The sequence below is a fragment of the Myodes glareolus genome, chromosome 3, assembly GCF_982192425.1.
Source record: "Myodes glareolus chromosome 3, mMyoGla1.1, whole genome shotgun sequence".
NCBI classification, from domain to species: Eukaryota; Metazoa; Chordata; class Mammalia; order Rodentia; family Cricetidae; genus Myodes; species Myodes glareolus.
In genome coordinates, this window is record NC_142028.1 from 106,885,778 (window position 1) to 106,899,393 (window position 13,616).

At 44.9% G+C, this 13,616-nt stretch overlaps 1 protein-coding gene across 4 annotated transcripts in view; it reads left to right on the forward strand.

Annotated features, from left to right (window-relative positions):
• Bnc2 (basonuclin zinc finger protein 2) overlaps positions 1-9,873 on the forward strand; it is a 402,638-nt gene extending 392,765 nt beyond the window's left edge. For 3 of the 4 annotated variants that reach the window (XM_087904893.1, XM_085686207.2, XM_048453015.3), the window contains one exon: positions 161-9,873. In XM_087904893.1, the coding sequence (XP_087761019.1) occupies positions 161-821 (661 nt within the window). In that variant the 3' untranslated portion in view covers positions 822-9,873. The remainder of the gene's footprint in view (positions 1-160) is intronic. The other variant, XM_085686212.2, reaches the window with a different exon arrangement.
• Positions 9,874-13,616: the final 3,743 nt, after the last annotated feature.

Consider the following 13,616-nt stretch of genomic DNA (forward strand, 5'->3'; position numbering starts at 1 on the left):
CCGAGGATGTAGGGAATGCTTGCCTTTATAATGGTGTAATTAGGGAATGAATGTGCTTATTTGGTGCTGACTGAAGGTTGAATCAATTTTAAAATGCTCTCCTTTTTCTCGCCCTTCCCCGCTCCCTGTGTGCCTCCCCCCTTCCCTCTTGTGTTCCTAGACACAGTGCCAACATAAACCTGCATCGTAAACTGTTGACCAAAGAACTGGATGACATGGGCCTGGACTCATCGCAGCCCTCCCTCAGCAAGGACCTCCGGGAGGAATTTTTAATGAAGATCTATGGTGCCCAGCACCCTCTGGGGCTGGATGTCAGGGAAGAGGCCTCCTCTCCCGCAGGGACAGAAGACTCCCACCTGAATGGGTATGGGAGAGGCATGGCGGAGGACTACATGGTCCTTGACCTGAGCACCACCTCCAGCCTCCAGTCCAGCAGCAGTATCCATTCCTCCAGAGAATCAGATGCAGGCAGCGACGAGGGGATTCTTCTTGATGACATTGACGGGGCCAGTGACAGTGGGGAATCCGCACACAAGGCTGAGGCTCCCACCCTCCCCGGCAGCCTAGGGGCTGAAGTTTCAGGATCTCTTATGTTCAGCAGCTTGTCTGGGAGCAATGGTGGGATCATGTGCAACATTTGCCACAAAATGTACAGCAACAAGGGGACCCTGAGGGTTCACTACAAAACTGTGCATCTGCGAGAGATGCATAAGTGCAAAGTCCCGGGCTGTAACATGATGTTCTCCTCTGTGCGAAGCCGGAATCGGCACAGTCAGAACCCTAATCTCCACAAAAACATTCCCTTCACTTCAATAGATTAGTCCCAGAACGGACACTTACAAATGCCAGCTCTCACCAGATGGCCTACATGTTTGAACTGCCATAGCCAGTGTGTGCTTCCGTAGCGGGGCACACACGTGTGTGCACATGTGTGTAGCTCTGTGTCTTCACTTGTGCACCCACATATTTCTTTTCTTTAGATAAAAATGATAAACACTAGGTGCTTTTGAAATTTTTTTTTCTTTTCCTTTATAGTTTCGGGAGAGGGTGGATCTTTTACTTGGGGTAAAAACAAAAGTACCCCTTTCAACACACACACACAGGAACACACATCTGTGTTCAGCTAGCCCCAGTTTTGATAGAATAATTCTTGGTCTTCTCCAAAGACACATTTTGTTGTACCCATGACTGTTGCCTGCAAAAAATAAAAGGGAAAAAAGAGAAAAGAAACAAAAAGGAACTTCTTATAGTTGTCTTTTGTGAACTTGAAGGTTTTGAGAGAATCTTTAATTAAAGCATGGCAGATTCGCCTGTAAATATTTAGCCTTGAGAGGCCAATGATGTAAACCAGTTGTATTGATTGTTGTTTAAGTCTTCTTTACTTTTGACAGTTACATCCAGCTGTTAGATATGCAGGAAATAAATAGTTTGTTGGCTAGTTCTATTCATTTTTGTTAGCATTAATGCACATTTCCTTTATAAAAAAAAAACAAAAAACAACCAAAAAAAAAAAAACCCATGGTCTTGTTTTTACTACCTGTTAGATATAGTGAATAAGACGTGCTGGCATGCTTCGCAGCACAGACCTGAGTTTTTAAAATGTCCTGTATTAGTACATAAGTCCAGCCATGCACTTTTTTTCATACACTACAGGGGGATGTGTAATATCCATGCTTCTTTTTGTCCTTAAACTATCGCCATACTTCAGTAAGTTTCTTTCCTTTAAAAACAATCCACTTGTATAAAAATGTTCTGGTCAGTAAAGGGCACAGATGCCAAACAAAAAGTATTAGTGTTAACACAAAACTGCCAACTTTGCACAAGTTTTCAGAAAAGAAAATATAATTAGTCACTCAACATAACCACAGGCCAACTTTTTGGCCACAGAAAACCGATTTAAAAAAAAAAAAGGTGATTCTTCTTAGTGCCGAGTGTTATTAGAATCAGCTTTGTGTCCTTCCTCCATACATGTTAAGTGACATTAACATGGTGTGAAACAGCCAAGGCACTTCTGTAGAGGCAGGATACTATTTCAGGATGCAGTGGCCTGAACTACTCACTAAAGGAGCAAAGCTGAAGACAGTAAGCGTTGAACACTCATTTCCAAGGCCCTAACCCTTATCCTTTGAAAAAGAGGAGAAAGCCTGAGCCTGGTCAGTCTGTTGTGTGTCTCATTTGTCGCACATTCCGCAGCAGCAAGGCCAGTCAGGCCTGCCTAATACACCAAAATGCAAAGCCCTCCACAGCGGCTGTCCTTGGGAGCTCTGAAAACTCACGTGCTGAACTTGAATTGAGCAGCACTCCTCTCGGAGCGAGCGGCAGAAGGAGAGGGGAAGACAGGATCTCACTGTGTAGTGTTTTGTGTTTCCCCACACGAATTTGTCAGAGAGAAATGAAAGCAAGCCTGCAACCAAGCCATTGAGAGTGAGAACAAGCGGGGAGGGGGGAGACTGCTCCAAACCTTTTGGTTTTGTTTTGTTTCTGATGTTTACACATGTTGCCTGAGCTGGTTAACCACATCGGCAGCCCCGGCTACCACAGCATACTGACTAAATGATGATATTTACTCAACTTCGTCTGCAGCCAGAACTGCTGGGCTGTGCCTGCAGAGTGGGTTTTGTTGTCTTTTTCTTTTCTTTATTTTTTTCCGGGGAGAGGGTGGGGGCAAACACTAGTATTTTGTCAAACTACATAATAGAAAGAGAATGTATTTCTTTTCTGCATTTAATGGCCTCAAACATTTCTCCCAACAGTCTAAAACTTAGAAATACCCTTAGTTTCAATTTTTCATATCATTTCCATTTTTTTTCATGTTTTTTAATTTTTGTTTCTGTGCTCACATCAGCATTCACTTCCGTTAAATTCGCCAAAGGAAACTGTTGATATGTCTCTGCTATTATTCCTGTGCGACTTGTACCTCACAGTATTTATTTTTTTTTTCCCCAAAATTAAGCATCATTCATTGGGGGTTCCGGATTTTTCGTTTTTGAGAATTTCTGAGCAGTACACACTGTAGAGATGATCTAGGTGTTCCTAAAGCCTTATATTTGTCTCCTTCTGAAGATGCCAGGGGTCCACTCGGTCCTTCATGTATTCCATCGCGAGGAAAGACCAAAAGCATTTGCAGTATCAAAGAAACTATCCCACACAACGTCTGTTAAGTGACAAATGTTTACGGTAAAAAGCTGAGGAATTAGTAATAACTGTTCTGTTTCCTTGTACCTTTGATTTCCCCAGAGCTTAGTTGCTTTGTTTGGTGTCGTGTTAAACTGAGCAAGCAGATGTGCTCCTCTGTTTTATACAAGACTCTGTACAGTGTGTATGTGAAAGACTGAACTAGAATAATGAACATTTGTTTGCGAACCTTCGTTCCTCTTAGCGTTCTCTATCTCGCGCTGTTGTCTGTTACCAAGTGCTGGATTCAAAGAGAATTGAAACATTGTTACAATCTCGTCAGAAATTATGGAAACTGTCTTTTAGACTGCGTGTAGACTAAACTACACCTTGTTTTGTGAACATTAATATGCATTTATGTTTGAACAACTTTCAAGTGTTACACTCTTAGAGATGTGAGAATTCATTTCTACGAAATCAGTGTTTAGCGTGTTTAATTGAATGTCGAGTAAAATGTCAAATGACTCTCCTCGGTGAATCAACTAGCTGCCAGGAGTCACATCAGCCAGCAACCTAGACTCTGAACAAGCATTTGTCACTTGCCACACACCTGGCTAATGACTACAGCCAACTAGAAAAGGTCCAGAAGGAATGAGGTTCAAGAAGTGGAGTTTCCCTTGCTGGGAAACTCAATGTGCAGAAACGGCACTAGGACCCAGGCAGCTGGCACTTTTTAAGTATGTCCCTTGTTTTCTCTTGTGCCCAATTGTTATGGTGGCCTTTTCACAACTAAATATTCCAGTATAAAGCCTACTTGCCTAAAAGGGACAGAGGAGGTGGGTGGATACAGCCCATGAAATGTAGAATCAGGAGATACACATTTGTGCTCCCCAGGTATGGCTCGTTCTTGGGCTTGTCTGGCTTCACCCAAACCACTATTTCCCCTGAAGATGGTGGCCCCCAGGCTTGCATGCAAATGGACAGGATAAGGGGTTGAGCACTTTGGTCAGCCATGCTCTTCATTTCTGCCCATTTCTACTTGTTTATTCATTCATAGGAGTTTTCTGCCCATAAACAGTTTTTAGCGACATCCATCTGTTTCTAGCTGAAAATTAATAGGAACATAGATTTTCATCCAAGTAGTTTTCTTCCATTTGATTGAGTTTTGCCCAGGTTTTATCGCTGGCGTATAATTAGGCAATATTAGTTGTGCATGTTCTCCCGCTAATGTTGAAGTATACAATTTTGATCACTTTAAACTATGTTTTTGTAAATATTTGAAAGGCTGGGTCCACTTTGGGGAGTATCTGCATGCTGTGGAGGGGGGAGATAGAGAGAGCAAAGAAAAAGACTGATAATAAGTAATCTGGCTTTGAGAGTGTGAGAAAAGATAAAAGATCAAATTCTTGGTCTACTAGTAATTGTATTTAAATGAACCAGCTCAGCGTAGCTCATCTTAGCGCAGTCCTGGCGCAGCTGCTCTGCTCAGTTGGATCCTTAAGGTTCAAATGTGTAAACATTTTCCTTCTCAATATGACTACCATCTTTTTAGAAACCAGTGTTAGCAGAGCAGTGTCACTGTCCTGGTCATGTGACTCCTTTGGTCATGGTTTTCCAGGCCTTTCCAGTAAGAGTTTAACCAGTTACAGCCCATTAGTGTACACATTGTTCTAAAGAGGAAAGAAAAAGTCTGAATCTATGAAGAATGAGCTGACTTAGAAGCGTGGCCCATTGTACTCAGGAAAAACCTGCTTGCCACCTAATATAATGACATCTCCCCCCGCCCTTTTCCTCTGTGTACTCCATAGATAATACACCAGGCAAATGGATGAAATGGGGGCCCTTGGCAGTTCAAACACAGACAAGCCAATAATGAGACTGAGATGGGCACAACATACCCGAGCAGTCCTTGATTGAATCGTGCGTGCTGGCGTTGGGTTCCATTGAAAGGCAGTAAATAGAATCCGCCTGTCCTAGGATGTATTGCATCTGCTGTTGTCAAGGAGCACGACACCTAGGAGAGAGTCTAGCTTCCATCCTGGGGCCATACCGCTCCTTCGAGCTTTGTTAAAATTATGGCGAATTTAATTACTTTGGCTTTCCCCAAACTAGAAATATTTAAATTAGTGGATTTTGCTCTTTCCCTCTCAGCCTTTGTTTTTAGGAGGGGTCTAAATGAACAAGGAGGGCAGTACAAGGCAGAAGCCAAAACCCGTTGGCAGGGAGTGTTTAGCAGAGAGCCGGCTCCAGCTCTGGTTTGAGGGTAGCTGGAAAGGAAAACTGTTAATGCACTGCCAGTGATTGTCCAGGAGAGAAGTCTGTAAGTCAGTCCTGATGGTGGGTACCAACGCATCCTGCAGGATCCTGCAGAGTACCCCGTGACCAGGTGAGTCACGGGGCTTGTATGGGGAGGACTTACGAACATCTTAAGATGTTCATTAGAAGTCAGAATAGCTGGAAAAGGCAGCCATGAGTTTTGGGGTTGCTCTTATTTTGGGGTGAGAAGCAATGGCCAGGTTCCTTTGGAATCATAGAGATGCAAGGAGTCACCTAAATTAGAGGCTAGTGATGAAACCTATTTTTTTTTCCTGTTTGGTTTTTTGAAACAGGGCTTTTGTATAACAATCCTGGCTGTCCTGGAACTCCACCTTTGTAGACCAGGCTGGCTTCAAACTCCCAGAGGTCTGCCTGCCTCTGCCTCCCAAGTGCTGGGGTTAAAGTGTGCACTGCCAGCGCCAGCTCATGCCCAGCATGAAGCCTACTTCTAATTGTGATGGGTGGAGAGCTTGCAAGTGACTCACATTTGCATGCTGCAGGAGCCTAGACTCGCAGGCTCATCACACTGTGTGGCTGTTGGTCTTGTGGTCAGAATGAAAGCTGAGGCCCAGAGGCAGCTAGTTTCTTTTTTAACTCAGAATGTTACATATTATCCTTGCTCCTGTCACTCTTAAAATGTATCTGATACGCCCCGGGCTCGTGCCCCGCCTTCCTGGCATTACAGAGGCACTCACTATAATGGTATAACGCAGCTCCTGTTAGTACAGCCGAGCAGTAGGTCATCTCCCATGCTCTTGTCCACATGTCCCGCCTTCCTCATGCGGGTTTCCCCACATTTTACGCAGAATTATTTTTACGGCCCTTCTACAATAATTAGATGACAGATACTGTCCTTTGGACATTTTATTTTTTTAAATTCCAAATGCCTAATAACAGGGCTAAAAAGTCCAACACTTTTACAAGTGTACTAAATTGAGTCAGTGTTATTGTTCATTATAATTATATATGTATATATGTGAAACCTGTATTTGAAGCAACACACTATAGTTGTCAGAAAGCTGTCTTTATTCTTCTCCAAAGTGTTCTTGTAAATTCATTTGACCTTTACTGCAGGAAAAAAAAATTATATAGGGTTCAGGACAAGGCTCAGTTTGTAACAAATAGCAGACCATTACAAAGAGGAAAGGCAAAAGCCAGGCTGAGCAGCAAGAAGCTTCGGTTCAATTTCACCTCATATCTTTCTAATAACTTGCTTGTCACTTTATTACCTTCCAGTAATGTGGACGCTGCTGACAAGACTGTCACACTAACAGCGGACAACACCCCTTCCACTTCAGCCCCAGCTCTCCTGGCTGCTTATTGCCCTGGCCCTGAAGGGACACAGACTAATAGCGTGCTTTCCAGTTCAGCACTTGGCCATCAAATATAAAAGGATGCGTAATTGCCTGTTTATCCCTGGTGAAGGGGAAATTGAGTAGAGGGCCAGGCTTTCCCACCAGTTCCCCTGCTGTACACGCTCATTCACAATCAGCCCACCTCCTCTATCTCTCCTGTCTCTCTGTGTCATCTCCCCCACACCCCCTGCCAGTTTCTAGCCTCCCAACACAGGAGACCGTAGGCTGCTCCTACATGCTCGCCCCAGCTATTAAGTGGACAGTAAAAAGATGATGTCTTACATAAAGGGTCAGCAGAGAGTCACAGTCAGACTGTGCTCTGTTCATCCGTTTGGGGAGTATTGGGTGTGGCTGTGCAGTGGAGACCATCTCCCTGCAAATCAGTGGCATGAGTGGGACTAGGTTGTCTGAATTCCGCGGGGAAAGGATTAAAATATTCTTCCTTGTCAAAAAGTGTGTGTGCTGTAAACAAAATGCTTATGGATGGCGGCTGAAAAACACTGTTTGGGATGTTTACATCTTTGGCACCAAACCATTACATTAAATGTACACATTTATCTTTCAATACCACTCTTAAGTCCATTAACAAAATGGATTAACGTTTATTTGCCAAACTAAGCTGACAATCAGAATAAAATAAGGCTCTATTTCTTCAACTATTAAAACAGTGAAGATCTTACATGTGAAATGTAAATTCTCCATTTCAGGAAATTTGGAGAGGTCGGAGTATAGTGAGCTCTACAAAATCAAAGAGCAAAGGCTCACAGGAAGTACAGTCAAAATGTTGTGTCCCAGAATACCTTGAACCCAAGTAATGGGTCATGTTGGTTATTTCTGGATACGAGACTCCTTCAAAGGTGGCTTGAAAGGGGCTAGCTCGTGATGAAGTGAAATGCAGGCTGTATTTGCACACCTTCTGCCTGGAGCTAAGAGTCATCCTGCTTCCTGCCAACTGCCATGGCACCCCCGGCAGGAAGCAGATCATGTTGCTATGAGCAGTCACATTTCAAATAAGGTGTTAGTCAACTGAGGTGCCATGTGGAGGCGTCGCCTTTGTAGACTTTTGCAAGGAAAAGAAGACAGCAGATTTCGGAACAGGTAGCATCAGGTCTATGTTGACAAGCTGTGCTAGGTCACTTCTTGAGCCAGTCTAAGGACTGAAAAGAGCACTTTGAGAAAGAATTTTGGGTCTGAGTGAAGACAGTTTGTTAACTTGATGGCTTTTACACTCCCTCGTGTGTTTATAGTAAGCAGTTACCAAACATCTTACTAAAATTGTAATTAAAAACTCAGTTGCCAAAATTGCACAAATTCTGCTAGCAAATACTAGCATGGTCCTCTGAGCTCTAAGTAACGGGGATACACAAGGACATTTTATAGTTGTAATGCTTTATTTAGTTTTCTTTAAAGAACCTTTGAAGGGAAGGAAGAGCAAAGAAAAAAATGGTATTTTAACAAAAATGGAGAGAAGTAGAGAGTATAAAAGTATATTTCTTCAAGATAGAATCTAAGTGCTATACCAAGATTTTTATTAGGCTTCCTGTTGCCAAATGTGATGTTGAGTAAATATACTGCTAAGATGGCCAAGACATCAATTATTAACCGGCTCTGCCCACTTCTGTTATGGAATACAAGGACTGGGAGGAGACTCTGGGGAGACCCCAGGTGTGGGAAAGAGCTCTACTCCGCTGGCCCTGGAAAGGTTTCCAAGAAGGTGAAAACTCCAGCTCTCGGGGTGTCCCCCACCACCCTGCAAGGGGGACTGACCTGGCGCTGTCTTTTTGGGCACTAACTGGCCTGCCTCTTCCTTGCTAGGAGACAAAGCACCCCCCTACCTACTCCTGAATCAGTATAATAGCTTGTGTGTAAGCACTGATTCATGAGGCATGATTCTCTTGAACTCCCAGCCAATGTGCTGAGTTAATAGGTTCACTTGAGATGTATAAACCAAGACTGACTGTTTATTCTTTCAAATCTCATACTCTACTTCAAGCATTTCTGCATGTCTTTGTACAGAGTCATTCATTCCTCTCATTGCCTGTCTTAATCTCTGGCTTTCCAACTGTCCTCATTCTTGCCCTTGGCTCTCCTGATGTTACCCACTCCCCTCCAAAAGATAAATAAATCTTTTCTGGGGCAAGTGGGTAGAACACGCCCTGCCTTGTCCTGGTGTTGATCACTTTGGAGATGCGTGTGTTCTACCCTGCCCAGGTTTACATAATGCGAATTAAGCGAATGAGATGTTCTAGTATTACATATTAACACGATAGGACTAAGGTTTATTGTATACAGCGCGCTCACTTTCCTGTGTACACTTTGGTTCTGCTGCCCCATAGAGGGAGCTACCCTTACTCTACCAGGGCCAGACTGAGCAGGTGTGGGAGAGAGAGAGAGAGCTCAGTGTGGGCCGGGGGGGCAAAGAAGATTGAGAAACTGAGCAAGACTTGGGTCTGTGGGATGTGGAGAGATCCCTCAGTTGGCTAAGAGAACACGAGACTTCTTCCCCCCCGCCCCCCGCTCAAACCCTCTGATGCATCTCTAATAACAAAAACATTAGGCTCAGCTTTTATAGTCCATACTCAAAAGCGGATAAAGGGAATGGAAATATCTTGAGAGAAAGGAACTTTTCTCCAGATATGTATGTCCCTCTCACGCCTAGAGTTCAGGGGCTTGGTCTTTCTTCTTTATAGTTTCATTTGCATTGAGGTCTCTTCCACCAAGCCTCTGGCAGAACCAACATCTGTGTCAGGAAAGGCAACTGCACCAAGAGATGGGACAGTGTGCATCCCCGACCTAATAATTGTGATGTCGGTAGCTTCATGAATACTGTATGTATTTTAATCGATGGTTTTGTTTTCGTTTCACGTTGTGGTTTGTTTTTATTAGCAGTCTAAGGTAACTGAAATGGTTTATTTACTATTTCCTTTGTTGTATTTTCTGTACTATAACTGTCTACAATATGTATTTTGCATAAAATGCATAAGGGTTTGGGGATGTAAATGGAATTTTATTCATATTTTGTCCAAATACCTCTTGTAATTTGTATCAAAATTCTTGTACAATTTTTATATTAAAGATTTATCAGTCACGGAACGCTTCTGGCCTTTTGACTTGAAAAAAACCTCAAGGAACTCCTAAGTTGTCCTTCACAGCTCTACCTCTGATGCCCAGTGCCATTCGTTCCCTTTTCCTGTTGCTCTTGGCTAACCTAAAGCCTGTCCCCTGTACGAACGGGAACATGCTGTTATTAGAGACTTCTAGGGATACCACCCGTCTCCTGCTCAGATCCAAAGCTGGATTGGAGGCCCAGAAATCTAAGCCAGTCCCAACAGAACCAGACAGATGCTGCCCCAGACTTTCCTCACCAAAGCCACCTCTTCTATGTCTTCCAGAGAGGCTTTCTCGCAAAAGTCTTTGCTCCGCTCTTTTGGGCAAGGAAGATAAAGGGAAGCACCTGGTTCTTTGTGCCATAGCTTCCTAGACAAGCGATTCCTTCCCTCCCCGGCCTCTACCATTTCTCATGCTAAATGCTTGCCTTTCGGTTTGTATTCTCTTGCCAGGATTTTGTTTTCGTTTGTTTGTTTCTGATTATGTTAAGATCTAGAAATAAAATGATCACAAGGAAAGATGTCATGTCAAAGGTACTTTTGTCTCCTCCGAGTTTAATCTTGCCCCACCCTCTTAAACCAATCCTATGTGAAGCAACCTATTGGAGACCTTTACCAAGCCTCCCCTCCAAGGTCTCTGCTCTCTGTACTCAGAACTGGTTACTTGCTTCCTTACTCTGCTTCTTCTGGCTTGTGGGGGTCAAGACCATGACCCCCACACAAACCTCTGGGCAGCCTGCTTATGGCCAGGCCCAGTAGCTGCCCCAGCTGCAGACATCCCTGACCAATGGTCCTTCCCATGGCATGAAGAGTGCCAGCCAACACGCTTAGATGGGGGCTTCCTCCCTTGGTTTCCAAGCATTCAGAGACACGCGTGGGGCAACAGTAAAGAAACAAAAGGTTAAGTGATCTGGGGGAAAGCAGCCACCTCTGAGGCGTGTGGTTATGGATGTCACTGATGTGTTAACGCACTCCAGCAGGGAATCCAGGCATAATTAGGATCTCTTCATCTGTCATAACACGTCTGTAATTGGCAAAAATTCTCCCTCACACAGCCCCTTCTCCTTAAGAAAAAAAAAGTCGTTTTTCAATGTTATTAAATGACGAGGCACCTCCTGTTTATGAAAAGACACCCGTTAAGACGGGTCCTAGCACAGAGCTGATGAAAACAGCCGGGGTTGTGACCAGGTGCTGTCCTGAGCCATGGCAGGACTTGCTCCCTGCTGGCTTGCTCTGTGCCCGTTGACAATGTGACAGTAGATTAAGTGCTACTAATTTAATAAAGCCGCGGAGGACGGAGCTGATCTATCGGCAGGACGAGAGAGGACCACAGCGGCAGAGCTGGGGAGGGGCTGCTGAGACTATCGGATTGCCTGGAGTGATACTGGCGGGGGAGGGGGAGGGGGACACAGCTATCGATCCTCAGCAAGGCACAGTTATTTTTAGTCACCTGATTCGTGGGCACCCAATCATTACCCATATTCATCAGAGATGTATAATGAACAGAGGTATTGATTAGGAGGGGCGCTGAAGAGATTTCCCAACAGTGCTAGTTCACATTGATAGGTCTCCAATGGGAATACAGGTTACGCAGCCCAGAAACGTAACTTACAGTGTTCTAGGTCCTTCTGTTGATTTTATTTGTGCGGGAGGGCAGAGGTGGGGGAGTCAACCTTGTACACAGCGGTGCTGCCTTGACCTTCTTCTGAAGGCTGGCTTGGGAAGAAAAACACAGCAAAAAGCATGGCTCTGCAACAAGTGCCTGAGCCCGCTCTAACTTTCCCAGTGCCGTCCGTGCTCACGGTTCTACGTCACCTTTCCTTGGTTACAGAAATGTGCTCAAAATTGTGCCGTGCCTGGCAGAGCTCAGACCCATCACGCACATGAAGCCTTCCTCCCCTAAAGATCAACATATGGCCTCACGAAATGATCAAGTTAGGCTAATTGCACCAAGTTGGCATGGTAGGAACATAATGAGTTCTGGTTTTAGCATGCTGACCCCAAACATGCCAATGCCAGCGTATCGCAACTTCGCAAGCATTTTCCTGAGCTACTGTTTGCAAACGCGCTTTGGGTGGAGGTCTGGCCCACGCCCTGAACTTGCACTGTTGTGTTTCATCCTACAAGGCAGGAAGCACTGTATGCGTGTCCTTGCAAAGAACTGGTGGTAACCAAAGCACCATAACCTCAGAAGCCGTGTGCTGCCCAACGGGCAGGCTGCATGCTGCCTGATGCAACTAGAAACCAACCCCCGGGAAGGAAAGAATACATGGTTAAGACAAGGACAGCTGTAAAAAATAAATCTCAAATGCAGGTCAGCTGCCTGGCATGCCCATGGGCAGTCAGCAGCTCGTGGCCAAGCACTAATAGAGTGCTATAGCAAGGCCCCAGTACCCCTCAGGCACCCAGGCAAGGGGCATGCTTTTCTTCCCCCAGACTGCCCTTGCTTGGGTCAGGTCTGGTGGTGTTTGTCGGAGTGTCCTCACCAGCCTGTTCTGATCTCTTACCTTGACCAGCAGCCCTTCCAGCTCTGGGATGGTCATGTGCCCGCCACTTACAGTCCTGGTTTGGCTCTTTTTGGCGTGATGTTCACTTCAATCCTTGTTTTCTTCACTGACACCATTTTTTTCCCACCCAAAAGATGCAGTAAATTTTGGCTCTCCAGGGTTAGCCTGTACCTTGATTTCTTTCCAACACAAGACCTTGCAGGCACTATATACAGATGTATATCAAGGTCTCTGGTGATTTCAAGCCCAGCGTTCTGTCTCTTGTGTCACAACATCGTGTTTTTAGAAGGATCCGAAAATGATTATGAGCAATTGAATTTAGAGGTTATCAGGTTTGGGGGCATGTGCAGGCTGATGCGATTTTAAATTATGAGGCCACTTCCAGGTATTTAGAAAGATTCAGTTTACAAATGCAAATGCCATTAGCAACCCAAAGAAAGCACTCTCGGGTTCCCCTGTCTTCGCTCTTCCCAGTGTGCTTCTTTTCAATTTTTTCTTTTCCTTAAGTGGAGAATTTCCTCCCAAATGTTCGCAAAGTCATTTGCAGCCTGAAAACACGGCACTTCTGGATTGTTTCCGGATGTCTTGTCAATTGGTCTTCAGCAGAGAGCAGTCATACAAGTTGTTAAGTTTTTGTGCTTTCTGCTCTTTCAAATCCACAAACCTGTGCCTGAAGACAGGATTTCTCCCAGTACCCTCAGCCACAGCCCCAGAGCAGGACGGGGGTGGGGTGGGGTGGGGTGGGGGCTTGTGACAAGCTTACAAGCTCAAGGACACAAAACCCTTCAAATTTCTCATTTGTCTTCTGGGAGCTGGAGGGGACACAGTGTACAGGGGAAATTCAGGAACCACGCTCACCTGGGGATTATGTTCTAAACTCTGCGGAGATGTGGTGTGCTTCTTACAGTCTGTGATGAGCAGTGAGTGCTCCGCTCCTGTTATGAGAGTCAGTGAGTGAGTAGATGGGAGACCGTCAGACCCCTCTGGCAAGGTGCAGTCAGGGAAACTTCAAGATTCTAAGGGGTGTAAACCTAAATGTAGGTTCACACATGTAATCCCAGTATCAGGAGGCTGTAGGAGAATTGCCAATAATCGTGGGGCCAGACTAGGCTAGAGGGCAAAACCATGACTGATTGACTGACTGAAGGAAGGAAGGAAGTACAGTTGACTTCCTGCAGAGGAGATGGCCCATCTCCCCAACTGAATTCATCTAGGCA